Raw genomic sequence first — 26,845 nt, 5'->3', positions numbered from 1 at the left:
GCCTACCGGAGGTGGACCACGTCCCCATTTTGTGCAACTTTTCTCGTGAAGTGTGCACTTGCTCAATTTCTGGACACTAGATTTACCACTGGTGGACAATCAGGGAAATAGTCTCGGGGACAGAACACCAATCCCATGCTTTCAAATCCATTGACAGAGTGCACAAGTGTACACTTCTGGAAAGGGTGGAACATTTGGCACAACAAAACATATAAGTGCGTGCTAGAAACACGAGTGTTCCATTGTTGAGACGGACATAGACCAGTCCATTTCAGCCTGGCAACACTCACTACTTCAACCCTCCATTGTCAACAAATGTAAAAATATTGTGATTGAAAAGGGCTTTAAGTCATATCTGACAGAAGGATTAGCTACAATAAGGAAATGGAGTGCGATTGTTCTGAACACCAGTTCACTCAGGGAGACACCAGTTCACTCAGGGAGACACCAGTTCACTCAGGGAGACACCAGTTCACTCAGGGAGACACCAGTTCACTCAGGGAGACACCAGTTCACTCAGGGAGACACCAGTTCACTCCGGGAGACACCAGTTCACTCAGGGAGACACCAGTTCACTCAGGGGAGACACCAGTTCACTCAGGGGAGACAGACACCAGTTCACTCCACCAGTTCACTCAGGGGAGACACCAGTTCACTCAGGGAGACACCAGTTCACTCAGGGGAGACACCAGTTCACTCAAGGGAGACACCAGTTCACTCAAGGGAGACACCAGTTCACTCAAGGGAGACACCAGTTCACTCAAGGGAGACACCAGTTCACTCAAGGGAGACACCAGTTCACTCAAGGGAGACACCAGTTCACTCAGGGAGACACCAGTTCACTCAGGGAGACACCAGTTCACTCAGGGAGACACCAGTTCACTCAGGGAGACACCAGTTCACTCAGGGAGACACCAGTTCACTCAGGGAGACACCAGTTCACTCAGGGAGACACCAGTTCACTCAGGGAGACACCAGTTCACTCAGGGAGACACCAGTTCACTCAGGGAGACACCAGTTCACTCAGGGAGACACCAGTTCACTCAGGGAGTACTTCACAACTACCTCACTGCCAGACAAAAAAAAGTATGATTTGTTTCCTGTGGGGGACGTGTGATCCTACTTCCCATTTCCTGTTTGTGTTCGAAAACAGTCTGTTCTGTAACCCTTTTCTATCTACACTAGTCATTTGGGTAAATCCCACTAAAATAAACATTTTTTTTTTCTTTTTTCCTTTGCTGAAAATCTCCCCGGTGACATCAATCTATGAACGAGTTGGGTTCTGAGCACATTTCAGTGAGCCCACCACTTCCCTGTCCAAATGGTATCTTCTGTAGAGAAAAAAAAACAACGTTTCTCTGATGTGTGTAGTTCTGAGCTAAATAACGATTGACCCGGTAGGAAAGTTGGTTTAACGTAGCGATGAAACTGAAAAAACAAAAACAAAACCAACAACCCCGAAACAAAACAAATGTATCTTACCTGTGAACAAAAAAATAGACTGCGTTGTCAAACACGGATCATGCTTTGTTTGTAAGGGGACAGCTTTTCAAGAGAGCACCGAAGCCGAGTTGGAGATCTAAGATCTACTCTGCTGGCACTATTACAAACAGGATCTGAACTTCAAAAGGAGTGCTGAGCTAACCATGACTAGAGGGAAGGGTTTTTATCCCTCCAATGACGAGTCTTTGATGCAGATTTCCCTTTGCGGCACAGATTTGTTATTTTTTATGAAAAAGATGGCTTCTCGAACTTAAAAAAAAATAAAAAAAGTGTTGGACAATCTGAATTCTTGACCAAATGGTAGTTCCTTGTATTATTTTTCGTATCGTGAGTAAAAAAAATATTAAAAAACACTAAGCTAAATTAGAATGTCTACCCCAAGGTTTAGACGACACGCTAAGCACGAGTACTGTTTTTGAGAATGAACCAACCAGCTTCTCCTGTCATGACATGCTCCAGCACCTCCTTGGTTGAAGTTAAACAACTAGCGTTTCTAAAAGACAAAAAAAAAAAAAAAAAAAAAAAAAAATCTTGAGCGAGAGGCTTGGATGCCCAATAGATTAAATCCACTTAGTGGCCAGGGCAAACTAGAAAGTCACATTTAAAGTGCCACCAGGGTAGGTCTCTTCAGGATCAATCAACATAAAGGAATTTATCTTACAGGGTACATTTATTTGTGCTTGCCCAGTGGCCCCAGGTGAGCAGAGATTTCACATTAGGACTATTGAAATAGCCCAAAACATGTAAACTCCACACATCCAGCGCTCCTGGACAAACTAAACTAACGCACCCATAGCTAGGTGGCAGAGAGAAGGAGAAGGAGCAAGGGCTGAGAGAGAGGGAGGGAAAGAAGGGCTGAGAGGAGGAGGGAGGAGAGAAGGGCTGAGAGAAGGAGGGCGATGTCTTTCCAACCTCCATCCCGTGGCAGGGGTGTGGCAGGGGTCTCCTCCTCTCGGATGCTTGGGGAGGTCAGGGTGACGGTGACTGTCATTTTGGGGTCGGCTTCTGACGTCAGGATGATAGAACAGTCCTCGATGGAACCCTTCACCTCGTACTTCTCTGGGGTCACCAGCTGTCAATCAACCAAATCAAATCAACAGCTGGCACACAGGAAGGAAGTGTGTGACGCTATGCAGAGTGGACTGTGTGTGTGCGCGCAGAGTGGAGTGTGTGTGTGTGTGTGCGTGTGAGAGATGCTGTGCAGAGTGGACTGTGTGCGTATGTGTGTGCGTGCAGAGTGTGTGCGTGTCTGTAAGAGAGACGCTGTGCAGGGTGGACTGTGTGCATGTGCGTGTGTGCGTGCGTGCGCGTACCACCAGCTGTTTGGGCAGGTGTTCCACTATGCAGCTCAGCAGGGTCTTGGTGGGCTTCTCTGAACAGAGCAGGACCAGGTTGACGTTCTTGTCTCCGCGGAGCAGCAGTCCTTTAGCCAACACCCCTACCCGCATCACCCCCTTCAGAGCTCTACAGGAGGGAGGTGTTCATTAGGTATCTAACGTTAGAAACAGAGCAGCCGACAGAGTTCTATGCTTGACGTAGACGTTCCGCTATGCAGTGACGCAGGGTCTTGCTGGGCTTGTCTGAACAGAGTAGGACCAGGTTGAGCCAAAGGCAACAGCTCAGACGGGAAAAAATGAAAAATGACACCGGGAATCAATAGAACGCAGCTCAGATGGACAAAAACAATACAACATTCAAAATGGGTGAACCTCCTCCTCACCGGTCTTGGGCAGTCTTTGGGACCTCCTTCTCTTTCTCCTCCCCAGTCGTCTCCTTAGTCTTCTCCTGATCTGTGATGTCCGAGACCAGTTTGAGGGCTCTCTCTGTGATGGAGACGATCTTCTGGACGGCCTGCAGCTCCTCCTCAGAAGGGTAGATGGCCGTGTGCTTCGTCATCACGTAGCGATCGTCTGACGAGTCCGGGCGACGGGGAGGCTGTCAAGAGAACACAAAACAAAAAACGGCTCAAATAGTCTGTATAGTAAGAAATAAAACATCACAGGGTTTGGGCCAATTAAAATGCCACAGCACTGCCTTGGACTGGATTGATGCCTCTTTTATAGTCCCCAGTGCATTTTCACTAGATCATACAGCAATTACATCTAGTGTGTGTGTGTGTATACATGGGGTTGTTTCCAGCCACAGGTCCCTGTGGCTGAGAGATGGGCATGGTGGATTGTGTGTGGATCTACGTGTGTGGATCTGTGTATGTGTGTGGACTGGTAGATATGCTACCACAGGTCCTTGTGGCTGATGACTGGTAGATGATGGTGAGATGGGCATGGTGATGGGCATGGTGGTGTGTGTGGATCTACGTGTGTGGATCTGTGTATGTGTGTGGACTGGTAGATATGCTACCACAGGTCCCTGTGGCTGAGAGATGGGCATGGTGGATTGTGTGTGGATCTACGTGTGTGGATCTGTGTATGTGTGTGGACTGGTAGATATGCTACCACAGGTCCCTGTGGCTGAGAGATGGGCATGGTGGATTGTGTGTGGATCTACGTGTGTGGATCTGTGTATGTGTGTGGACTGGTAGATATGCTACCACAGGTCCCTGTGGCTGAGAGATGGGCATGGTGGATTGTGTGTGGATCTACGTGTGTGGATCTGTGTATGTGTGTGGACTGGTAGATATGCTACCACAGGTCCTTGTGGCTGAGAGATGGGCATGGTGGATTGTGTGTGGATCTACGTGTGTGGATCTGTGTATGTGTGTGGACTGGTAGATATGCTACCACAGGTCCCTGTGGCTGAGAGATGGGCATGGTGGATTGTGTGTGGATCTACGTGTGTGGATCTGTGTATGTGTGTGGACTGGTAGATATGCTACCACAGGTCCTTGTGGCTGAGAGATGGGCATGCCAGGCCGAACCCCCAGTAGTCCAGGTGGGCCAGGAGGCCCCTGGAGGTATGGTCCGTCCCCTGGCATCCTGGGCCCCCCACGTCTCTCGTCCCAGTGGTGCTGCTCCTCCATACAACGCCAGTACATGTCCTCCTCATAACGTCTAGAGCGACACACACACACACACACGAGAGAGAGAGAAAGAGTCAGTTTCTCCACCTTTCCCCCTTTAGTGTTCACTCAGTTAACATAAGAGGGTTAGCTAGGGAGGGCCTAGTACTACTAGGAGTACTGTTGACTAGTACCCCTGAAGGGGGTGTACACTTCAGCTATCGAACTTTAGACTTCGCACAAACAGACAGAAAAAAAAAACCTGTCGGACTACAAAAAAAAAAGGCACAATTATCATAATATATATGAGTGTGAACGGTTTCAACTGGGAAGCGACAGCCCCACCCCATACCTCATCTCCATCCTCCATCTCTCCTCTTCCTCTCTCCTCCTCCAGTACTCCTCCTTCTGCATCTGTTTCCTCATCTTCTCTTCCTGGATCTTCCTGGCTCTGATAGAGGGCTTCACCTCCACCTGCAGCTCCGGGTTCACCTTTTTCTACAGGGAGGGGGGGGGGGACGTGCTGTTGAGAATGGCGCTGCGTTGCATAGCAACCATTTAAGGGGCTCGTGACCAATTAATGAGTTCCGTTGGAGACTATCCTAGCAACAGGATCTGTAGAACTAATATCCTGTTTCACAGAGTCGTGGCTGAACGAGGACAACACATCTAGCTGTTTTTGTTTTTTATGGCAGGACAGTACAGCAGCGTCGGCTAAATTCAAGGGAGGTGGTGTTTTTTTATTTTTATGTATTTATACTTTTCGAATGCACTGCAAGCATGTGATGAATAAAATTGGATTTGATCTCAGCTCTGATAGAGGGCTTCACCTGTAACGTCTCATTTAAGGGTTACCCAAAAAGGGTCATCCGAAATGGCCATGGATAGACAGGCACACCTTCAAATACCAATGTGACTGACTGGATATCCAAACACTTGTGGTTTCATGACAGTGGGCAACAGAGTCGACCTGTTAAAATACTGCAGGCGGTGTCTCCTGCCCTTCAGTGACTCCACTAACTTCATACTGCAGGCGGTGTCTCCTGCCCTTCAGTGACTCCACTAACTTCATACTGCAGGCGGTGTCTCCTGCCCTTCAGTGACTCCACTAACCTTGTACTGCAGGCGGTGTCTCCTGCCCTTCAGTGACTCCACTAACCTTGTACTGCAGGCGGTGTCTCCTGCCCTTCAGTGACTCCACTAACCTTGTACTGCAGGCGGTGTCTCCTGCCCTTCAGTGACTCCACTAACCTTGTACTGCAGGCGGTGTCTCCTGCCCTTCAGTGACTCCACTAACCTTGTACTGCTTCATACTGCAGGCGGTGTCTCCTGCCCTTCAGTGACTCCACTAACCTTGTACTGCAGGCGGTGTCTCCTGCCCTTCAGTGACTCCACTAACCTTGTACTGCAGGCGGTGTCTCCTGCCCTTCAGTGACTCCACTAACCTTGTACTGCAGGCGGTGTCTCCTGCCATTCAGTGACTCCACTAACCTTGTACTGCAGGCGGTGTCTCCTGCCCTTCAGTGACTCCACTAACCTTGTACTGCAGGCGGTGTCTCCTGCCCTTCAGTGACTCCACTAACTTCGTACTGCAGGCGGTATCTCCTGCCCTTCAGTGACTCCACTAACCTTGTACTGCAGGCGGTATCTCCTGCCCTTCAGTGACTCCACTAACCTTGTACTGCAGGCGGTATCTCCTGCCCTTCAGTGACTCCACTAACCTTGTACTGCAGGCGGTGTCTCCTGCCCTTCAGTGACTCCACTAACCTTGTACTGCAGGCGGTGTCTCCTGCCCTTCAGATGCATCTCTTTGGCGTTGGGATCGTTGAAGCTACATTCACACAGCTTACAGTGGAACCGGATCACCTTGCCTTCGTCGTTACGCACCTACAGATAGGAAATACATTTTTATTTTTAAAGGCTATAGGAGTTAGTCGTGTTTCAGATACTGCTTTCATTATTCAACAGTGAAGACCTAGGTCTCTTTTTCAAAATGTGCCCTGTATACAAAACACCCCCCCATATATCCACACACGACCAAATAAAAATGTGTGGAAACCTACTCTTCAAACACCTCATTCCAAAATCAAGAGCATTAATATGGAGTTGGTCCCCCCTTTGGTGGAATAGCCTCCACTCTTCTGGGAAGGCTTTCCACGAGATGTTGGAACACTGGTGTTGGGCGATTAGGCCCGGCTCATAGTCGGTGTTCATCCCAAAAGGTGTTCGATGGGGGATGAGGTCAGGGCAGCAGTGGAGGCTCCTCAGAGGAGGACCATCCTCTGAATTTCACACACATTATTTTAAATTTTCTTCTTTATTTAACTAGGCAAGTCGGTTAAGAACAAATTCTTATTTTCAATGACGGCCTAGGAACAGTGGGTTTAACTGTCTTGTTAAGGGGCAGAACGACAGATTTTTACCTTGTCAGCTCGAGGGATTCGATCCAGCAACTTTTCGGTTACTAGGCCACCTGCCGCCCCAAATTAAACTAAATATAATCACGTCACCAAATAACTGATTAAAACACACTTTTGTAATGAAGGTCTACAGTAGCCTCAACAGCACTCTGCAGGGTAGCACCATGGTGTAAAAGGAGGACAGCTAGTTTCCAACCTCCTCTGGGTACACAGACTTCAATACAAAACCTAGGAGGCTCATGGTTCTCGCCCTCTTCCACAGTAATTATGACAACTTCCGGAGGATATCCTCCAACCTATCAGAGCTCTTGCAGCATGAACTGACATGTTGTCCACCCAATCAAAAGAAGAAATCTAGTACTGAAAGCATAAGCTTCAGCTAGCACTGCATAAAATGCAGTGTTTACTAACACATTAGTTCTATTAGTTATGCTGACTATGACGTTATGTTATCTAATATGGGGACAATGATGTAGGCTGTGTGTAGAGGTTTGGCTTGGAAAGGTTTTTTCTCCTGGTCACATACAGCTGATGTGTTGTGCATTGAAGTCCACAAGCGAAGGGAAAAGGTGAGAAGGAATACAACGTGGCTGCTATGAAAGTGAACTGTGTTTGTGTGATCGGGTGTACTCATTCCACCGATTATGTTGAGAAACATTTCTTAAACGGAAACTAACAGAAAAGGTGAGAAACATACCCGAATTTGTCCAATAGAAACTCTCGTTTGCTACGGTTGGACCGTGGATTACATCCTAGATCAGCTAGATGCAGACGAGTGTGCAAGGCGGTGTTGAATGTTACTGTCTTTCCATGTGTCACCGTCTGTCACCTCAAATTTCTCGACCGGTGTGCAGCCATGTTTTAATCTTTCATTCATAGGCTAGGTTGTATCAACCTCATGATGGGTATAGGGAACATTCTAGTATCATATAGTAGCCTAAACCTGTCACTGTTACATTGAACTGGGTGAATGGAATATGAATGACAGGCACCAGAAATACTGTAAAACTAAAAACCGCGAGTCTCAAATAGCCACCTGTCCATTTTAATAGCCCGGGCAACGACAAACATTTCAGTACAGACCCCCAGAAAGCGGTCGATCGCACTCTAGTGACGAAAGTAAGAAATGGCTCAAATGCATAGTGAGAATAATAATTATTAAAGTCCTTACTTATTATTATAAAACATTTTGTAGAGTAATACTAAGACAAAATAAATGATAGTGCAGGAAATGAAGAAATGTATTTAAATGCTAGCAGTAAATGCTGGAATTAAACAATTATGCAAATGAGCAAAAGCTGTGTGCATTAGAGAAATAGACAGCCAAATAGAAGCATGTCTCTAATAAGCACCTATTGTGTTTTAAATAGGACATTCTACTACACCTGTCAGTCATTCTAGATGTCAACCGTACCTCTTCCACATAGTCATGTCCAACAGGCTGCACATCACTCTGCAGGGCAGCCAGGGTGGACGCAGACAGGGAATCAGAGGACTCGTTCTTGGACTCCTGAACCTGGGGAACCAATGAGGGCAGAGGAGGTTTGGATGCCTCCACTTTGGCTTCCTCTGTCACTTTCCCGGTAGTCTGGAGCTTGTTTCCTCCTGGGAGAAAAAGAAGAATTCCAGAATGAGTTGCAGCTTTACAGGAAACATGTCATTCCATATACATTTCAGCAATACCATTACACCCACGATCTCAGATAGTTTTGAAATCATTTGTAGTTAGAAACCTGTAGGATTAGCATTCCTGAAACATTTAGTTCATTTAGGTTAAATTACTATTTTAATGTAATATCCGATTTGGACCAAACTTTGCATCGCACCCAACAATATTAAAACCTATAAAAATGTAATTTAAAAAAAGCCAATTTGGGTGCAATCAATTAGCTTAATTTCTCAGAGATCAAATATTTCAAGAATGCTAAATTGTGTTGGGTTACCAACTCCAGGATAATCTGAGATTGGCATCGAAGCCTCTTTCTGGTGCTTTGAAGTTGATTGACCCAGATGTCAGAGTCGTAAATTGTGATATATTCCTGTCAGAGAGCTATCCTCTAACAGAACATAGGAATTTTCAGCCACAGAGCAGAAACAAGTCAGTAGTTGCTTAGTGAAAAGGTTTGGGAATGCTAGCGATTGTTAAGATTACGACGTTGTCCGCTTGGGCTAGTTAAACTCGGCAAAAAAAAAAGTAAACCGTCCCCTTTTCAGGACCCCGTCTTTCAAGGGTAATTTGTAAAAATCCCCCAAAAACTTAATAGATATTCATTGTAAAGGGGTTAAACACTGTTTCCCTTGCTTGTTCAATGAACCATAAACAATTAATGAACATGCACCTGTGGAACGGTCGTTAAGACACTAACAGCTTACAGACGGAAGGCAATTAAGGTCACAGTTATAAAACGTAGGACACTAAAGAGACCTTTCTACTGACGCTGAAAAACACCAAAAGAAAGATGACCAGGGTCCCTGCTCATCTGCGGAATGTGCCTTAGGCATGCTGTAAGGAGACATGAGGACTGCAGATGTGGCCAGGGCAATAAATTGCAATGTCCGTACTGTGAGACGCCTAAGACAGTGCTACAGGGAGACAGGACGGACAGCTGATCATCCTCGCAGTGACAGACCATGTGTAACAGCACCTGCACAGGATCGGTACATCTGAACATCACACCTGCGGGACAGGTACAGGATGGCAACAACTGCCCGAGTTACACCAGGAACGCACAATCCCTCCATCAGTGCTCAGACTGTCCGCAATAGGCTGAGAGAGGCTGGACTGAGGGCTTGTAGGCCTGTTGTAAGGCAGGTCCTCACCAGACATCACTGGCAACAACGTCGCCCATGGGTACAAACCCACCGTTGCTGAATCAGACAGGACTGGCAAAAAGTGCTCTTCACTGACGAGTCACGGTTTTGTCAGATCCATGTTTATCTCTGAAGGAATGAGAGTTACACTGAGACCTGTACTCTGGAGCGGGATCGATTTGGAGGTGGAGGGTCCGTCATGGTCTGGGGCGGTGTATCACAGCATCATCGGACTGAGCTGGTTGTCATTGCAGGCAATCTCAACGCTGTGCATTACAGGGAAGACATCCTCCTCCCTCATGTGGTACCCTTCCTGCAGGCTCATCCTGACAGAACCCTCCAACATGACAACTCCACCAGCCATACTGCTCATTCTGTGTGTGATTTCCTGCAAGACAGGAATGTCAGTGTTCTGTCATGGCCAGCGACGAGCCCGGATCTCAATCCCATTGAGCACATCTGGGACCTGTTGGATCGGAGGGTGAGGGCTAGGACCATTCCCCCCCAGAAATGTCAGGGAACTTGCAGGTGCCCTGGTGGAAGAGTGGGGTAACATCTCACAGCAAGAACTAGCAAATCTAGTTCAGTCCATGAGGAGGAGATGCACTGCAGTACTTAATGCAGCTGGTGGCCACACCAGATACTGACTATTACTTTTGATTTTGAGGGGGGATTTTGAGGGGTGGCCCTAGCCCTCACCCTCTGATCCAACAGGTCTCAGACGTTAGTTCGGTTCAAGAGCGGTTTCAAAAGAGGCCCTATTGGAATGTAAATGCATGATTATCTGAAAACAAACATTAAATTGTCATTCACACTATGTAGTAGCATGTTCTACACTGAAGAAATACATAAAAATGCACATGTAAAGTGACGGTCCAATGATTTGCTGAAATAAATACAAATCTGAAATTTTCAATATGCACAAAACAAGCTAAATTCACAAAATTGGTTTCCATCCTTGTTAGTGAGCATTTCTCCTTTGCCAAGATAATCCATCCACCTGACAGCTGTGGTATAGCAAGAAGCTTCATGTCCAGTCATTTCATACAAATAGTTTATAAATTCTTCCAGTAGATAAAGCATGAGAATTCAATTATATGCATTTTTGGTACATCTGATAGGACTCTTACCTACAACTCAGTTTGAAATGGTCATAAATCCAAGAATAAAAGGAGATTGTGAAACTGCATCAAATTAACAAATGGTTACAAAGACAGAGATAATCAGAATGAAAGAGAGATGCTCCTGTCAGAACAATCTGTCTGAATTCTGGCCTTAGTTGACCCCGGCCTCAGCTTGGCCTGGCTTTAACCTCCGTGATTAATCTCCTCATTAGCAAGGACTGCCAACTATGGCTAACCTCAATTTAGCTGGTCGATGGGCTGTTGGTCGACCGATTATTTTCTCAAGTCGAGAAGTGGTAAATATATGCAAATTTAAAATGGCACGAGACACCTGTCTGATTGGACTAATCCATTGGAGGCCGCGAGGATGACACCAGTACCACATTTAACATTCATTACCTTCATTTATAATCTACCATGTTTATGGTATTTTCTGTTAATGCATTCAATATCAGTCTTGTCGTTGTCAGAGTGGACACGTTGTTCGCAGAGCGCACTACAAAAAAAACATTGTTCCATTTATTTATGCGTTGTCAATTCATTCATCGTCTTTTGTTTGAAACGCACATGTCAATCTTGAGTAAGGACACACACCTGATTACCATTAGCAGCAGGCCTAGGCTACCTGGCCTGCACATTAATGTAGTCCTATAAAGGGGGGGGTGTGATACTAATTCTGATTCTCTTAACTCACCATCCCTGTGGAGCAATTGGTCAAAAGAAGGGACTGTCGGTCAACCAATATTTGTTGGTCATGGAAGCCCTACTGCCAACACAGCACCAGACTAACCTAGTGCAGACTTAGCCTCTTGTCATTCAACAGGAACCATGTTCCACATTGCAAAGCTTATTTCAGTAGGGGGCAAAACGGTCATATATATATATATTTTTTAAATATCCTATGGTTTTTTGGAAGGGAAAAGATTCTCCAAGTCTTTCAGTACTTCCCATTTGATTTTTTTTTAAAAGAACTTACCAACAAAGTTGATCTTGGGGGTGTTGACCTTCTTGACGGCTGTGGTGGCATTGGCTGCTGATAGGCTGTTTGTGGCTGGACCCTTACCAATCCCAACCCCACCCTGGCTGACAATGTTGACCGGTTTCAGGTAGGAAGAGTTAGACGTAGAGCCTGTGAGGGTGGAAGAAGAGGAAGCAGGGGTCTTGGAGGAGGAGGCCGTGGTTGACGTAGGGGTCTGGGTCACGACATTGGGTTCTGTAGAGGGGATGGGCTTCCCCAGCTTGGTGTGGAGCTTCACCACCTTTACACAGGGAACAAGAAACATTTTAGCAGTACTTCAACCAGTGCGGCCGTAAACATTTCAGAGAGTCCGGGGAAAATGTAAATGTAACGCTTTTCAGTGGGGCTTCAGCACAAAACATCCCTGATATGCAACCCCAGCAGTTTTAAAACTAAAAATAATGTTGACTGGGATCGGGATGAATAAATTAGAGGAGGTGACCAAAACGGCACTTGTAGATGGAGGTGTTTCTGAAAAACATGCCAGCTCTTACAACGCCTGGATAGGTATTTTAACGGAGCGCGTCACACGTGTCAGCAACGTGGTGACAGAACACAGTCGACGACGACGTGGCACGCAGCCATTGGTTGAAACAATGAGACGTTTAAGCAGGGGAACCTGACCGGATGAGTGATGTAGTCATAGATCGAGTGCTCATTGGGTGACCAAACAGCATGTGGTATCCTTCTCCCCTAAGCCTCCCCCTTCTCCCTAAGCCCCCCCCCCAGACTGGCCCTGAGGTCTGGAAGTATTTGATAGGAGTTGTTGACCCATTAAGCAGATCGCTTTACTTAAGACACCAACAATACCAGACAGCTAAGTACTATGACTCTGTAATTGTGGAACTCCCCTCAGAGTCTGGTTCTTTGGGTCCATGTAAAAATGTAAAGCACTGTGACAACTGCTTCATACAAGCATTTTTTAAAAGCAGGTAGCCTACCTTCTGGTGCTTGGCTCCTCGGATGTGTGCAGCGTATGCATCTGCTCCGGTGCAGGAGATGTCACAGAGCTCACAGCGGAGCTGGTTCTGAGTCCCCCGGGCTGAGCCTCCTCCACTACTACTGCTGCTGCTGCTCTGGGAGACTTTCAGGGCCACCTCCTTCTTCTTGTGCTTCTGGCCCTCCAGGTGCTCCTTGTAGGTCTGGGTGGGAGGACGGGGAGACATGTAAAATTATGTTCTCTAGATCGTTTTTAGCTCAGAGTTCAGGTGGGCCTTCGCGCTTCAGCACACAATGGAAAGGAGGGGTGTGTTCAACAATGACAAATCACCAAGGGCTTACTAAGAAAAAACAAAAAAAAGGACTAAGTTTGAGGTAGAAAGGAGTTGGAACACTCAAAAAGAAGTAGCTGGATTTATTTTTAGCTCACTTTAAATCCACTGTTACAGAAAGGCAACAGGTGACTGGCGTTTGGACATTAAGCCGACAACTCCCTCAGAGTGACCTGACCATTGGACTTAGCTCCTATTTCTAGCCCAGTGGCCCCATTGAGATAATGTAACTAAATAATGATACGTTAAGGTAAATTATAGCTAGAGGGACAGAGGTGTTCTCTAACCTCACCCCGGGGGTCCCGGCGACAGGTGTTCTCTAACCTCACCTGGGGTCCTGGCTAGAGGTGTTCTAAACTCACCTGGGGTCCTGCACAGCTGATCTTGCAGACGTCACAGTAGTGGATCTGTGGTGGTTTGGGGGGCTGCTTGGGTTTCAGCTGCTTGCTCTGGAAGGGGGGGGTAAATAATGAATTAGAATCTTAACAATAAAAGCAGTTAAGCTACAAAAAATATATATCCTTAAAACAGTAAGAAAACACGAATAGAAATATGACCTGGAAGGGAGGTTTCTTGGTGAAGGAGCTGCCTGTCCAGGCTGCTGAAGCTGCGACAGCCGCCACAGCCTGTTTCTGCTGCTGCTGCTGGTAGTAGGTTGAGGCAGCAGAGTACACCGCAGCTTCGTAGCCCGAATACGAGGTGCCTTGGGGGGGGGGCATTGATAAGAGGACACCAGGGATAAGACGAGGGGACAACAGGGATAAGACGAGGAGACAACAGGGATAAGAGGACAACAGGGATAAGACGAGGGGACAACAGGGATAAGAGGACAAACAGGGATAAGACACCAGGGATAAGACGAGGGGACAACAGGGATAAGAGGACAACAGGGATAAGAGGACAACAGGGATAAGACGAGGGGACAACAGGGATAAGAGGACAACAGGGATAAGACGAGGGGACAACAGGGATAAGACGAGGGGACAACAGGGATAAGAGGACACCAGGGATAAGAGGACACCAGGGATAAGAGGAGAGGAGGTTTAGAGGACAGGCCAGAAGTCAGACAGTTGGGTAGGCAGTGAAGTTAATTACAGTAACAATCCCAAAATTCAAAGAGGTTTTCCAGAAATCTTGGTTGGAGGACTTCTTGCTTCAGACTCTAGGAATACTCCAACCGCGATTTCTGGAATCCTGGGAGGGGTGGGGGAGATGTGCCCAATTTTGCAACCCCTAGGTGTATTTGAATGCTTACCAGAGTAGGCGACGGGGTTGGTACTATACGTGGGGCTCTGGGAGTACGTGACTGCGTTGGTGGAGTAGGTAGTTGGCAGGTAGTGCATGCTGGTTACGGCTTGCATGTCGTGCTTACCAGAGTACGTGACCGCGTTGGTGGAGTAGGTAGGGCTCTGGGAGTAGGAGGGGACCACAGAGGCGGCGGCTACGGGCTGAACGGTGGAGGAGACCGGGTAGATTGAGAAGGTGGAGGGCACAGCAGGCTTGATGGCCGTCACCTGCCTGGTCTGCTGGGTCTGGGTGTAGGGGGCCAGACTTGTCTGGGTGTAGCCTGTTTTAGAAGCTGCAGAAGCAGAGATGTGAATACTTGCACGGTTTCAAAAAATAGGTTCATTTTCCCAACAGATATGTTTCCATTAAATGGACTTTTTGCAGATAAGTCTGTGCGTGATGACAGTGTAGACAATAATGCAAGTGAAATAGTTCACATTCAACGCTAATGAACACATTTTTTTATACAAATATATATATTTTTTTAAGTGTCTCCACCAACCAGGCAGATCTAGTGTCTCCACCAACCAGGCAGATCTAGTGTCTCCACCAACCAGGCAGATCTAGTGTCTCCACCAACCAGGCAGATCTAGTGTCTCCACCAACCAGGCAGATCTAGTGTCTACACCAGAGGTCCCCAACAGGCTGATCTAGTAACTACCAGCCCACCTATGAGAATCTTGCCAATCAATTCTGAAACCACATTGATTTTTTGTATGCGTTCCATCGCAAACTGTCATAAACAAAGATCCCAGCTACTATCCAATCAGACACATCGATATGATCCCTGGCTTAAAAAAAATAAAAAAAAGCCTGAACAATATCTACCAATGAATGTCCAGCGATTACTGCCCTGGGCTGTCAGGTGGCGGCATTTGTCCCTCTGTATATAACCAGTTAGCAATGTTAATGACAGCAGTCTTGTGGGGAAACCGACTTTCCCGTCCAAAACCTTTAAATTAAAACTGACACAACTATGTAATGATTATTTGTATGAATTGGGTGTTGATTGTTTGGCTAAGTGTGTATTGACGTGCAGCATCAGTCCTCACAGCAGAAACACAAAGCACAATTAAAATGGGGAATGTACATTCACACACACCACCCCTCAACCTCAAATAGTCTTCGGTTGTGATTTAAGCATTGACATTGTTCCGAGTCATTCATTTCATTGTTTGGTCGGTGAATAATTAATACCGAGAGTAAAAAAAATATATAAAAAAATAAATCCCAAACCAGAAAAAAAAAAAAATAAATGTTATGGGGTTTTAGGAGTAAATAATCAACTATTATTTTACCAAATATATTGACAGAAAACACATTTTACACCAAGGACCCCGGGGAAAGAGTTGTAGGGTAGAGGAGAAGACTGTGCCCATTTGAAAATACAAAAATAAAAGTCTCTCTTATGCTAGAAAATGTTGGAGACCCCTGGCCTACATGATGAGATTATGTCAATCTAATTGAATGTCCCCAAAAAAAAAAAACACCAAAAAAAGGAATATGTAGCGAAAGTGTAAAGTCGCCATCACCTGGTAGGGATTTCTTCCACGGGGTGTCCCAGGAGGTGTTAAGGGAGGCGGTCTGGTAGTAGGACTCGGCCGTGGGTTGGGGCTGTACGGCTACCGCAGCGCTAGCTACGGGCTGCTGGTAGTACTGCTTAGGGTCGTAGGTTACCGCCGGGGCCGTAGACCGTACGTAGGAGTAGGAGTCCTGAATGAGGAGAGCACAGGGGAGTTCTCAGGGAAAAACAAAATAATTTCACCTCCCATATTTATTATTATTATTTATTTAAACATAAAAGATGTGAAACAAGGTGATTCAGTACGGTATCCTGATTCTCTAACCTTCTCTCAAAATAGCTAATGCTAGCTAATGCTACATTCATGGATTAAAAACACAATTTTTTAACCTTTTATTTAACTAGGCAAGTCACTTAAGAACAAATTCTTATTTTACAATGACGGCCTAGGAACAGTGTGTTAACTGCCTTGTTCAGGGGCAGAACGACAGATTTTGACCTTGTCAGCTCAGGGATTCGATCCAGCAACCTTTCGGTTACTAGTCCAACGCTCTAACCACTAGGGGTAGTTCCCCTACCCTTGTTAAATGGTGCAGGACTGTAATAAAACTTATTTTGGCCGTAACAGAGTTATTCGAACAAATTATCCCCAATCTAATATCACAGCAGCATCTGCATAGTAGACCTAGTTGAAGACATTACAAGGAGTTTTGATCACAGCTGACAGCAATACTGGGTAAAAATGATCACCAGCAGCAGTTTAAAGACCCCCTCTAATCATTCAGCTGTTCTGTGATTAAAAACCAAAACAGAATCTGGGAACAGACTTTAAATGAATATCTGAGGTCCAACACCTTCAAAAATCAGTCTGGAGAAAAAATAAATAATTAAAATAATTAAAATAAATAAGCCTAAAAACCGAGTAGACACAAAATAAGTATTGAAATGGGGAGCCTTCACAACGCTTCTGAGAAAGAAACTTAAAGGGGAAAGCTAGTCGCTATTTCTTCAGCCGTTTCCTTGTTTGTTATTCCCTATAGGGTACATTTCCCCATAGGGTACATTTCCCCATAGGGTACATTTCCCCATAGGGTACATTTCCCCATAGGGTACATTTCCCCAGGGTATATTTCAGAACGCTTTAGCCTAAAAATTCATGAACACTCAAAACATTGTGTTGAATTAAAACAGAGTTGGGCAGTTAGTTACCTGGTAACCCACCTGGTAGTTCTGGGAGGTGACCGGGGGAGGCGGGGGTGGGACGTCCGGCTGGCGTTGTGCGTAGCCGTAGTCTGCGGTGGCGTGCGCCGGCTGGTACCCGCCGTAGGCTGCGGCGGTGGCTGCGGCTGCCACGGCAACTGGGGCGGGCCTGGCTACAGCAACCGTGGCAGCGGTGGGAGCGTAGGCTGCTGCCACGGTGTGGGCAGCCACCGGTGCCTGGTGTACTGTGTAGCTGGCCACGGTGGTAGGGTGGGTGTAGGCCACCGCGCCCGGCTGCTGACTGGAGAAAAAGGAGGGCAGTATTAACGGCTGCGTGCCAATAGGCCAGAGTTCTGATTGCAGGTCATGTCTGCGCTTTACGACAGCTAAACGGCCAATCAGAGACTCACTGTGAGCTTCTTTTTCCACTTCATAAATTAAAAAAACTCCTTTTACATTTTAGTTTCAATTCACTGTGTCAGAAAAGTCTGTTTAACCCTTCTCCCGCTAGAATGAACGATACGCATCTTCTAGTGATCTATTGATAGGACAGGCACCTGTCAGTCAAAGCCAGCGATGACAGGGGGAAAAAGAACTGGTTTGTCAGTCTGCCCCGCCTCCTTGGTACCAGTGTTATTTGTTGTACGCTGTGGTTGCCCGCAGTCAAATTTGTTTTCACAGAGCATTATGCTTCATCATCGTCTCCGGTGAGTGAATGTAAATGTAGGTGGTAATGAGTTGAATGATTTTGAGTTTGCATGATTCATAGGCCTATACAGCCACCGAGTTGGGCGCCAAGGCTATTTACTGTGCTTTGATGAGTGAACAGCGAGTGTGGACTAGGTTTATATATAAAAAAAGGTGTGGAACTGAATGAAGTCTATCCTATATCCATCAGAGGTCTATTCAAAGCCCATGTTTAACACCTGCTTCATTCTCCAACCAGTCCGTTTATTACAACTTACGTCATATAAAAGTGGGGGTGCATAATCTGTGTGTGTGTGGGGGGGGTCCTCCCCTGAAAATTTGTGCATTTTTAAAACCATTTTTCCTGCAATTCTATATGGTTTCTCAACAGGAAATCAATATTGACAGAACCCCTTAGTTTTTTTTGCCTCGAAATGTAAATCGAATCAACAAATTTCATTCAAAGTCCCACCCACAGTGATTGACGCACAGGTCTGAAACCCTACCAACTGATAGTTCAGTTTAAATGACACATTGGTTTCTTTACTCTTAAGTGTCCAGAGCAGCAGAGACAATGAAATGCATAAATTTGAAGATCATCATTGTGACAATTCATAGACACAAATAGTATGTGGACACCCCTTCAACATGTGTAGGTTCGGCTATTTCAGCCACACAAGTTTGCTAACAGGTGTATAAAAACACAAGCTCACAGTCATGCAATCTCCATAGACAAACATTGGCAGTAGAATGGCCTTAAGAGCTCACCATCATAGGATGCCACCTTTACAACAAATCAGTTAGTCAAATTTCTGTCCTGCTAGAGCTGCCCCAGTCAACTGTGCCATTATTGTGAAGTGGAAACGTCTAGGAGCAACAACGGCTCAGCTGTGAAGTGGTAGGCCACACAAGCTCAAAAGAACAGGATGATCAGCCGAATGCTGATGCAAAGTCTGTCCTCGGTTGCAAACTGCCTCTGGAAGCAACGTCAGCACAAGAACTGTTCGTCGGGAGATTCATGAAATGGTTTTCCATGGCAGAGCAGCCGCACACAAATGCATACTGTCCCAATGCATACTGCTGTCGTGTCTTTGGCTATGCCGGATTAAGTGATATGACATGCTATTCTATAAAATAATTTCTCCGTAATTAATATCACCTGATTGAGCCAATCATGTAAATGTAATTAGAGAGTCGGGCACCATGAAATAATATTTATAGAGCTGTTATATTCCGAAATAAACTCTTAAAGACCTAGTAATATTTTACATAAATATCAATCGTCATCTTAATTCAGTCTCAACCAAGAATTTACAACTTTCAGATATCTGCACGAACCCTGGCTAACAATTTGAATCAGCAATACAAAAATTGGGTTTAATTATTTTATTTACGAAATAGTCACACAATTAAATCATAACTTGATTACAAAATTACGTCATAAAGGAAAACGTACCTAGCGGGCGGAACAGATATGACAGCTTGCTACACAAAGGAAAAGGTCTGGAGTGAAAGAGCGGGAAGACTGAGGGACACAGGGAGAAGCTGTGCTATCGTAAATACAGTATCTTATGCATTCTAAATTACCGCCCATTTGGAAAAGTGCAATAAATATTTACTCTGAGCTGCGCTTCAGTAGGTTGGTGGTAGATGGAAGACCGTGTTGCCAAACCGAGTCCTTTGTATAATGTCTCTGGTGGTCAATTGGATACATTGTAGTAACGTCGTTGGGTGATAGATGGGATACTCTGTCTGTTCCTTCCAAACCCTCATTTGCATCTGCTGTTGCTAACTCAACGGCTAGGAGCTATCACTTCTGTAGTGAATAAGAGTTCAAAGTTCATACCATTCGCAACCAAAGCTCACGCTGATGTTAGCTTTGTTCTGTAGTCATTATCTGAACCATTCTGACATAGGACCGTCATCCTACATCCTCGGAACAGGAAGTTATATTGTCGTCAAGGGCTTATATAGGAAGGGAGAGGAGGGCGTGTTTGAAAAGTTTTATAGCCCACGTCCCTTCACAGGGGCGGGCCACTGATCGAGCAGAGCACTGCCTTATGAAAACCTAAATCTCACATTTTAGAAGCTAAAAATCACATTTCATCCAATCACGAATCATTTCATATTCAAACATTTAAATTGAACAACAATTCCATGTGAATCTGATAACTCTGATGTGTAGACTTTCCACTGTAGAGTTTGTCATCTTGTCATTGATGAGAATGTCTCAGATGACAACCGAACTGACATCATATTCATTAAGTATCACCGCACATGTTCCATTGGTCAGATTGCCAGAATATACACTGCTCAAAAAAATTCAAGGGAACACAAATAACACATCCTAGATCTGAATGAAATATTCTTATTAAAATACTTTTCTTTACATAGTTGAATGTACTGACAACAAAATCACACAAAAATGATCAATGGAAATCAAATGTATCAACCCATGGAGGTCTGGATTTGGAGTCACACAATATTAAAGTGGAAAACCACACTACAGGCTGATCCAACTTTGATGTAATGTCCTTAAAACAAGTCAAAATGAGGCTCAGTAGTGTGTGTGGCCTCCACGTGCCTGTATGACCTCCCTACAACGCATGGGTGTAACGGATGTCAAACAGCTAGCTAGTTAGTGGTGGTGCGAGCTAAATAGCGTTTCAAGCACTTGCTGAGACCTTGAAGTAGTGGTTCCCCTTGCTCTGCAAGGGCCGCGGCTTTTGTGGAGCGATGTGGAGTGATGGGTAACGATGCTTCGTGGGTGACTGTTGTTGATGTGTGCAGAGGGTCGGTCGGTCTAAAGTTATACTGTTACATGGGCATGCTTCTGATGAGGTGGCGGATGGTCTCCTGAGGGATTTCCTCCCAGACCTGGACTGATGCATCCGCCAACTCCTGGACAGTCTGTGGTGCAACGTGGCATTGGTGGATGGAGCGAGACATGATGTCCCAGATGTGCTCAATTGGATTCAGGTCTGGGGAAGGCCAGTCCATAGCATCAATGCCTTCCTTTTGCAAGGAACTGCTGACACTCCAGCCACATGAGGTCTAGCATTGTCTTGCATTAGGAGGAACCCAGGGCCAACCGCACCAGCATATGGTCTCACAAGGGGTCTGAGGATCTCATCTCGGTACCTAATGGCAGTCAGGCTACCTCTGGCGAGCACATGGAGGGCTGTGCGGCCCCACAAAGAAATGCCACCCCACACCATGACTGACCCACCACCAAACCGGTCATGCTGGAGGTTGCAGGCAGCAGAACGTTCTCCACGGCGTCTCCAGACTGTCACATGTGCTCAGTGTGAACCTGCTTTTATCTGTGAAGAGCACAGGGTGCCAGTGGCGAATTTGGCAATCTTGGTGTTCTCTGGCAAATGCCAAACGTCCTGCACGGTGTTGGTGTTACGGTGTTACACGGTGTTACCATCCTGGATGAGCTGCACTACCTGAGCCACTTGTGTGGGTTGTAGACTCCGTCTCATGCTACCACTAGAGTGAAAGCACCGCCGTTATTCAAAAGTGACCAAAACATCAGCCAGGAAGCATAGGAACTGAGAAGTGGTCTGTGAACCACTCCTTTATTGGGGGTGTCTTTCTAATTGCCTACAATTTCCACATGTTGTCTATTCCATTTGCACAACAGCATGTGAAATGTATTGTCAGTGTTGCTTCCTAAGTGGACAGTTTGATTTCACAGAAGTGTGATTGACTTGGGAGTTACATTGTGTTGTTTAAGTGTTCCCTAATTGCCTCTGTGTTTAGATTGTCAGATTCTACTTTAAAGCCCTTAAGACATACCTCAATACGAAGTGGTAAAACATTCAAGTCTCAAACAAATAAATACATTTGAGAAGTTCTCAGAACCCTTCACCTTTTCCACAGTTATGTTCTAAAACATATTAAAAGTTTCCCCATCAATCTACACACAATACCCCATAATGACATCACAATACCCCATGATGATAAAGGAAATTTGTAAAAACATTTAGAAAAATAACTGAAGTATGACATTCACATAAGTATTCATACCCTTTACTCAGTACTTTGTTGAAGCACCTTTGGCAGCGATTACAGCCTCAAGTCTTCTTGGGTATGACGCTACCAGCTTGGCACACCTGTATTTGGGGAGTTTCTTCATTCTTCTTTGCAGATCCTCTCAAGCTCTGTCTGAATGGGGAGCGCTTCTGCACAGCTATTTTCAGGTCTCTCCAGAGATGTTTGATTGGGTTCACGTCTGGGCCACTCAAGGACATGTCCCGAAGCCACTCCTACGTGGTCTTGGCTGTGTGCCCCCAGTCGGAGGTCCTGAGCAGGTTTTCATGAAGGTTCATCTTTCCCTTGATTCTCACTAGTCTCCCAGTCCCTGAAAAACATCCCCACAGCATGATGCTGCCACCACGCTTCACCGTAGGGATGGTATTGGCCAGGTGTTGAGCGGTTCCTAGTTTCCTCCAGATGTGACGTTTGGCATTCAGGCCAAAGAGTTCAATCTAGGTTTCATCAGACAAGAGAATCTTCTTTCTCCTTTAGGTGCTTTTTGGCAAACTCCAAGCGGGCTGTCGTGTGCCTTTTACTGAGGGGTGGCTTCCGTCTGGCCACTCTACCATAAAGGCCTGATTGGTGGAGTACTGCAGAGATGGGAGAACCTTCCAGAAGGACATCCATCTCTACAGAGGAAGTCTGGAGCTCTTTCAGAGTGACCATCACCTCCCTGACCAAGGCCATTCTCCCCTATTTGCTCAGTTTGACTGGGCAGCCAGCTCTCCGAAGAGTCTTGGTAGCTCCCATTTTATTCTAAGAATGATGGATGCCACGGTGTTCTTGGGGATCTTCAATGCGACCGACATTTGTTGGTACCCTCCCCCAGATCTGTGCCTCAACACAGTCCTGTCTCAGAGCTCAAGGGACAAGTCCTTTGACCTCATGGGTTGGTTTTCGCTCTGACATGCACTGTCAACTGTGGGACCTTATATAGACAGGTGTGCCTTTTAAAACCATGTTCAATCAATTGAATTTACCCCAGGTGGACTCCAATCAAGTTGTAGAAAGTTCAATGGAAACAAAATGCACCCGAATCTCAGAGCAAGGGGTCTGAATACTTATGTAAATAAATGTTTAAAATTTTTAATACCTTTGCAAAATTTTCTAAAAACCTGTTTTTGTTTCTTCATTATGGGGTATTTTGTGTAGATTGATGAGAAAACTATTCAAATCAATTTTAGAATAAGGTTGTAACATAAAATGTGGAAAAGGTGAAAGGTTCTGAATACACTGTTTTCAAAACGCATACTGCCTTCAGCTCATTGCAAAGTGGTGTGATGCACTGAAGCCTACCTACCATTGCCTATGCACTTTAATGGCAAATGGGAACCGCGCTTCAATTGAGAATTTAAAATAGTTCATTAAAACCATCTAAAACTGTTCACACAATTGCATTTAGAATTGTTGCGCAATGATTAGGCAGAAGTTTCAATACAGGGGCGCCGCTGTCAGAGGGGCTGGGGGCCGCCGAGGGGCTGGGGGCGCAGAGGGGCTGGGGCGCCGCCGTCAGAGGGGCTGGGGGCCGCCGTCAGAGGGGCTGGGGGGCTGGGGGCTGGGGGCCGCCGTCAGAGGGGCTGGGGGCCGCCGTCAGAGGGCTGGGGGCGCCGTCAGAGGGGCTGGGGGCCGCCGTCAGAGGGGCGGGGGGGGGGGCCGCCGTCAGAGGGGGGGGGCTGGGGGGGCTGGGGGCCGCCGTCAGAGGGGCTGGGGCGCCGCCGTCAGCCGTCAGAGGGGCTGGGGCGGGGGGCGGGGGCCGCCGTCCGCCGTCAGAGGGGCTGGGGCGCCGTCAGGGGGCCGTCAGAGGGGCTGGGGCGCCGCCGTCAGAGGGCTGGGGCGCCGCCGTCAGAGGGGGGGCTGGGGCGCCGCCGTCAGAGGGGGCTGGGGCGCCGCCGTCAGAGGGGGGGCTGGGGCGCCGCCGTCAGAGGGGCTGGGGCGCCGCCGTCAGAGGGGCTGGGGCGCCGCCGTCAGAGGGCTGGGGCGCCGCCGTCAGAGGGGCTGGGGCGCCGCCGCGCGCCGTCAGAGGGGCTGGGGCGCCGCTGTCAGAGGGGCGGGGCGCCGCTGAGATTCAGTTCATAGTAGTTTATCAAAGCCTAATGAAAATCAACACAGCAATTTAATTCCACTATATTATACAAAAGCAACCTATTGACCGATATGCATGACTGGTCATGTATTTCTATTGACTGGTATTTCCATCAATGAATTAAACAGCATTCACTTGCAGTTGGACCCCCCCCCTCCAGACAAAATTAGCCAATGGCAGTTTTATAACTAAATATTTAAAATCATCCAAACGCCGGCTATTCCCGTCTTAACGGAAACCCTGGCCGAGGCGATAACCAAAACTACCAACACCACGTATCAATACGTCCAGTCATTTATAGAGTCGTGGTTTTTTCTACTCCATACAACAATTCAAAAAAATCTGAGGTGTAAAGTCGAGTATTAAATCATTTCTCTGTGGATTTCAGACTGGACTCAAAGGCATTAGGATACACCGAAGGATGCACACACAGGAGACCGATGCAGCTCAGCTCCTGAACACCATCAGTAAAAGTTCCAGTAAATCGCTGTAATCAAATAGGAATTGAGAACAAAATGTCAAATATGTATCAATTCCATATCTAGATGGGTATCGAAGCATAGCCACCATTCAATTTCCCACTTAAAAAATAAATAATCATATATGACAGCGAGCCTATATGCTCCCATAGATTCTAATAGAATACTGTAGTGATGGCAGGCCGTCGTGTGTTTATTAAGAGGGGAACCATTTCAACAGGAATCTTTGACAACACTGATTCGGCAGGAACTTGTCATCATGTGACTTGCAGAGGAGACGTCACTGCATCAAAATGAGGAAACAGGTGTTGGACATATTAGAGAGCGAGAGAGGCAATATTCAGGAAAATCATTTGACGTTTGCTCTGATGACCAGCAGACTAAGAGGTCGGTTGGGTCAGGAAAAGCTTCCGACAAAAGGCTCTGCGTGCAGAGAGATACATGCGAGAGCTTGGGCGGAGTCTGTGCAGCGGATTTCTAGACTCCAATAACATTTTATTTATGACAATTTGTAAAAAAAAAAAAATTATTATATTAATATTATAATATTATATATTAATATTTTTAAAGATGATATTTCACTAACAGTAACAATCAAATGCTTACAGGTACTTACGGGGGGAGAGATCAGAGATCTGTTTTCCCATTTGATGTAGGCAGATGGGAAACTTTAAAAACATTACCACTAAGCTAATTTGAAAGGACTGCATATTTAAATACTAGCTAGGCCTACATGTATATCCAACCTGAACTTTCATTACATTGCCTTGTTTTTGCGCCGGGCCTGTCGGTCGCCTTTAAGCTTCCCAGATCTTCCCCCATGCGAAATAAGATTAATAAAATAACTAGCCCTGACAAATATTCCTGTAGCCTACAACATTATTCCAGTTTGATGTGCTGCTTCAATGTATTTTCGCTCCCATAGGATTAGGTTCTATTTTAATCTGATATCAGAGAGACGGCTCACGGCCACCAGCTGTGTTTACGGTGCATCAGTAGTTCGCTATTACTTCAGAAATACCCATTTGGTGGATTCTTATAAGACTACAATGTTAAGTTTATTGTTTGAACAATTGCTGAGATTATATTTGGTTATCAAGGCAGCGTATGCTACTTTGATACATAGCCTATAGATCAAGGAACCAAGCGACAACCACAGAGATCCTATTCAAATTACTGGAGAAGCTATGTCATAAACACTCAACATTCTAGAATGGGTCAAAAAAAAAAAATGGCAGCCATCTTGGTCAGGGAGATATCCAAAAGCCATTTAAAATTGGAATGAATGGCAGCAGAGACATAGGTAATGCATTTCCTGCTTTTATTCAAATAGGAAATACAAAAAAGGCATGTGCTGTGTATCAGACTTTTGTCAGTTAGAAATACTGTTAGTGAGTTTCATACAGATTCTGTATAAAACTCAAACTGTAAACAGACCAAGTCTCAGATTTAGTTTTCTTGGAAAACTGTGAGTGCAATTATGATACAGTATCAATACTTGTTGCATTTACTACCCCTACCTGTCCCAAGTCCTATATTTACTAAAAAAAAAAAACGGCATTGTACTAGAGGGTACAACAGTTTGTGAACCACAGTTCAGGACATATTGGGGTTTTGGGTGTCACGGTTCGGTATAGCAGGAAAACTAAATGCCAACAGCTGCTGTGGTTAATTTAAGAAAAAATAAATAAATGTTTTAATATATTAAGTGTTGGTTTTCCTGATAATCATCATGAGTCAATGTCTGATGATCGTACCATCAGGAATAACTCATTTTATTAAATTTAAACAATATGATTATTGAAACAATAAAATACAGTGCAATATGGATGTGAAAGCAATGTTAAACATTGCTCGGACTTTCACACGGTGCTGGAACCACCCATTATTCTCGACCTCCGAGAATGGACGCATATCTGCGCCTATTATCAAAATGTAATTTCTTTGGTCCCGGTAAGACTAAGCTACAAAGGGCTGCTCGAATGCGGAGGGGAGACGGATGTTGGCGTTAATGTGTCAACATGTTGTTTGAGGAGTTGACAGCTGCATAGGCTATTCTAGTTGAGCAGTGGAGACTTACTCTATCCGTCACCGTTGTAATCTACTGGGAAGCCAAAATATGTTCCCAAACTGGACATTTAAACGATGAGCTGTACGGGTGGCTGGTTTCAGATAATCCATCAAGTGTAGAAGTCAGATGTTGAAGTCCTGGGCTGCTGTGGTCTGCGGTTGTGGCCAGTTGGACATACTGCCAAATGATCTAAAAACGATGTAGGAGGGCTTGTGGTAGAGAAATTACTGGCACACATAGCTGCAGTGAGCATGCCAATTGAGACATTGTGGAGTTGTGTGACAAAACAGCACTTTAAACTGGCCTTTAAAATGGTCCCCATCACAAGGTGCACCTGTGTAATGATCACGCTGTTTAATCCGCTTCTTG

General features: G+C 45.8%; 1 protein-coding gene across 7 annotated transcripts in view; it reads right to left on the bottom strand.

The window, feature by feature from the left end:
* The window catches only part of LOC112262494 (zinc finger RNA-binding protein-like), a 37,559-nt gene that overhangs the window by 5,744 nt on the left and 4,970 nt on the right, over positions 1-26,845 (bottom strand). For 2 of the 7 annotated variants that reach the window (XM_042331210.1, XM_042331215.1), the window contains exons 3-16: positions 17,122-17,413; positions 15,923-16,103; positions 14,359-14,682; positions 13,661-13,806; positions 13,466-13,552; positions 12,774-12,974; positions 11,791-12,073; positions 8,294-8,484; positions 6,227-6,346; positions 4,812-4,957; positions 4,337-4,511; positions 3,224-3,438; positions 2,817-2,967; positions 2,416-2,575 (exon numbers count right to left, since the gene is read on the bottom strand). In XM_042331210.1, coding sequence (XP_042187144.1) covers positions 2,416-2,575; positions 2,817-2,967; positions 3,224-3,438; positions 4,337-4,511; positions 4,812-4,957; positions 6,227-6,346; positions 8,294-8,484; positions 11,791-12,073; positions 12,774-12,974; positions 13,466-13,552; positions 13,661-13,806; positions 14,359-14,682; positions 15,923-16,103; positions 17,122-17,413 — 2,672 coding nt within the window. The remainder of the gene's footprint in view (positions 1-2,415; positions 2,576-2,816; positions 2,968-3,223; positions 3,439-4,336; positions 4,512-4,811; positions 4,958-6,226; positions 6,347-8,293; positions 8,485-11,790; positions 12,074-12,773; positions 12,975-13,465; positions 13,553-13,660; positions 13,807-14,358; positions 14,683-15,922; positions 16,104-17,121; positions 17,414-26,845) is intronic. The other 5 variants (XM_042331213.1, XM_042331214.1, XM_042331211.1 and 2 more) reach the window with 5 other exon arrangements.

This window comes from Oncorhynchus tshawytscha, linkage group LG12 (genome assembly GCF_018296145.1).
Source record: "Oncorhynchus tshawytscha isolate Ot180627B linkage group LG12, Otsh_v2.0, whole genome shotgun sequence".
Lineage (NCBI taxonomy): Eukaryota > Metazoa > Chordata > Actinopteri > Salmoniformes > Salmonidae > Oncorhynchus > Oncorhynchus tshawytscha.
Note: the sequence above shows the minus strand (reverse complement) of the source record. Positions and strands in the feature narration are given on the sequence as shown.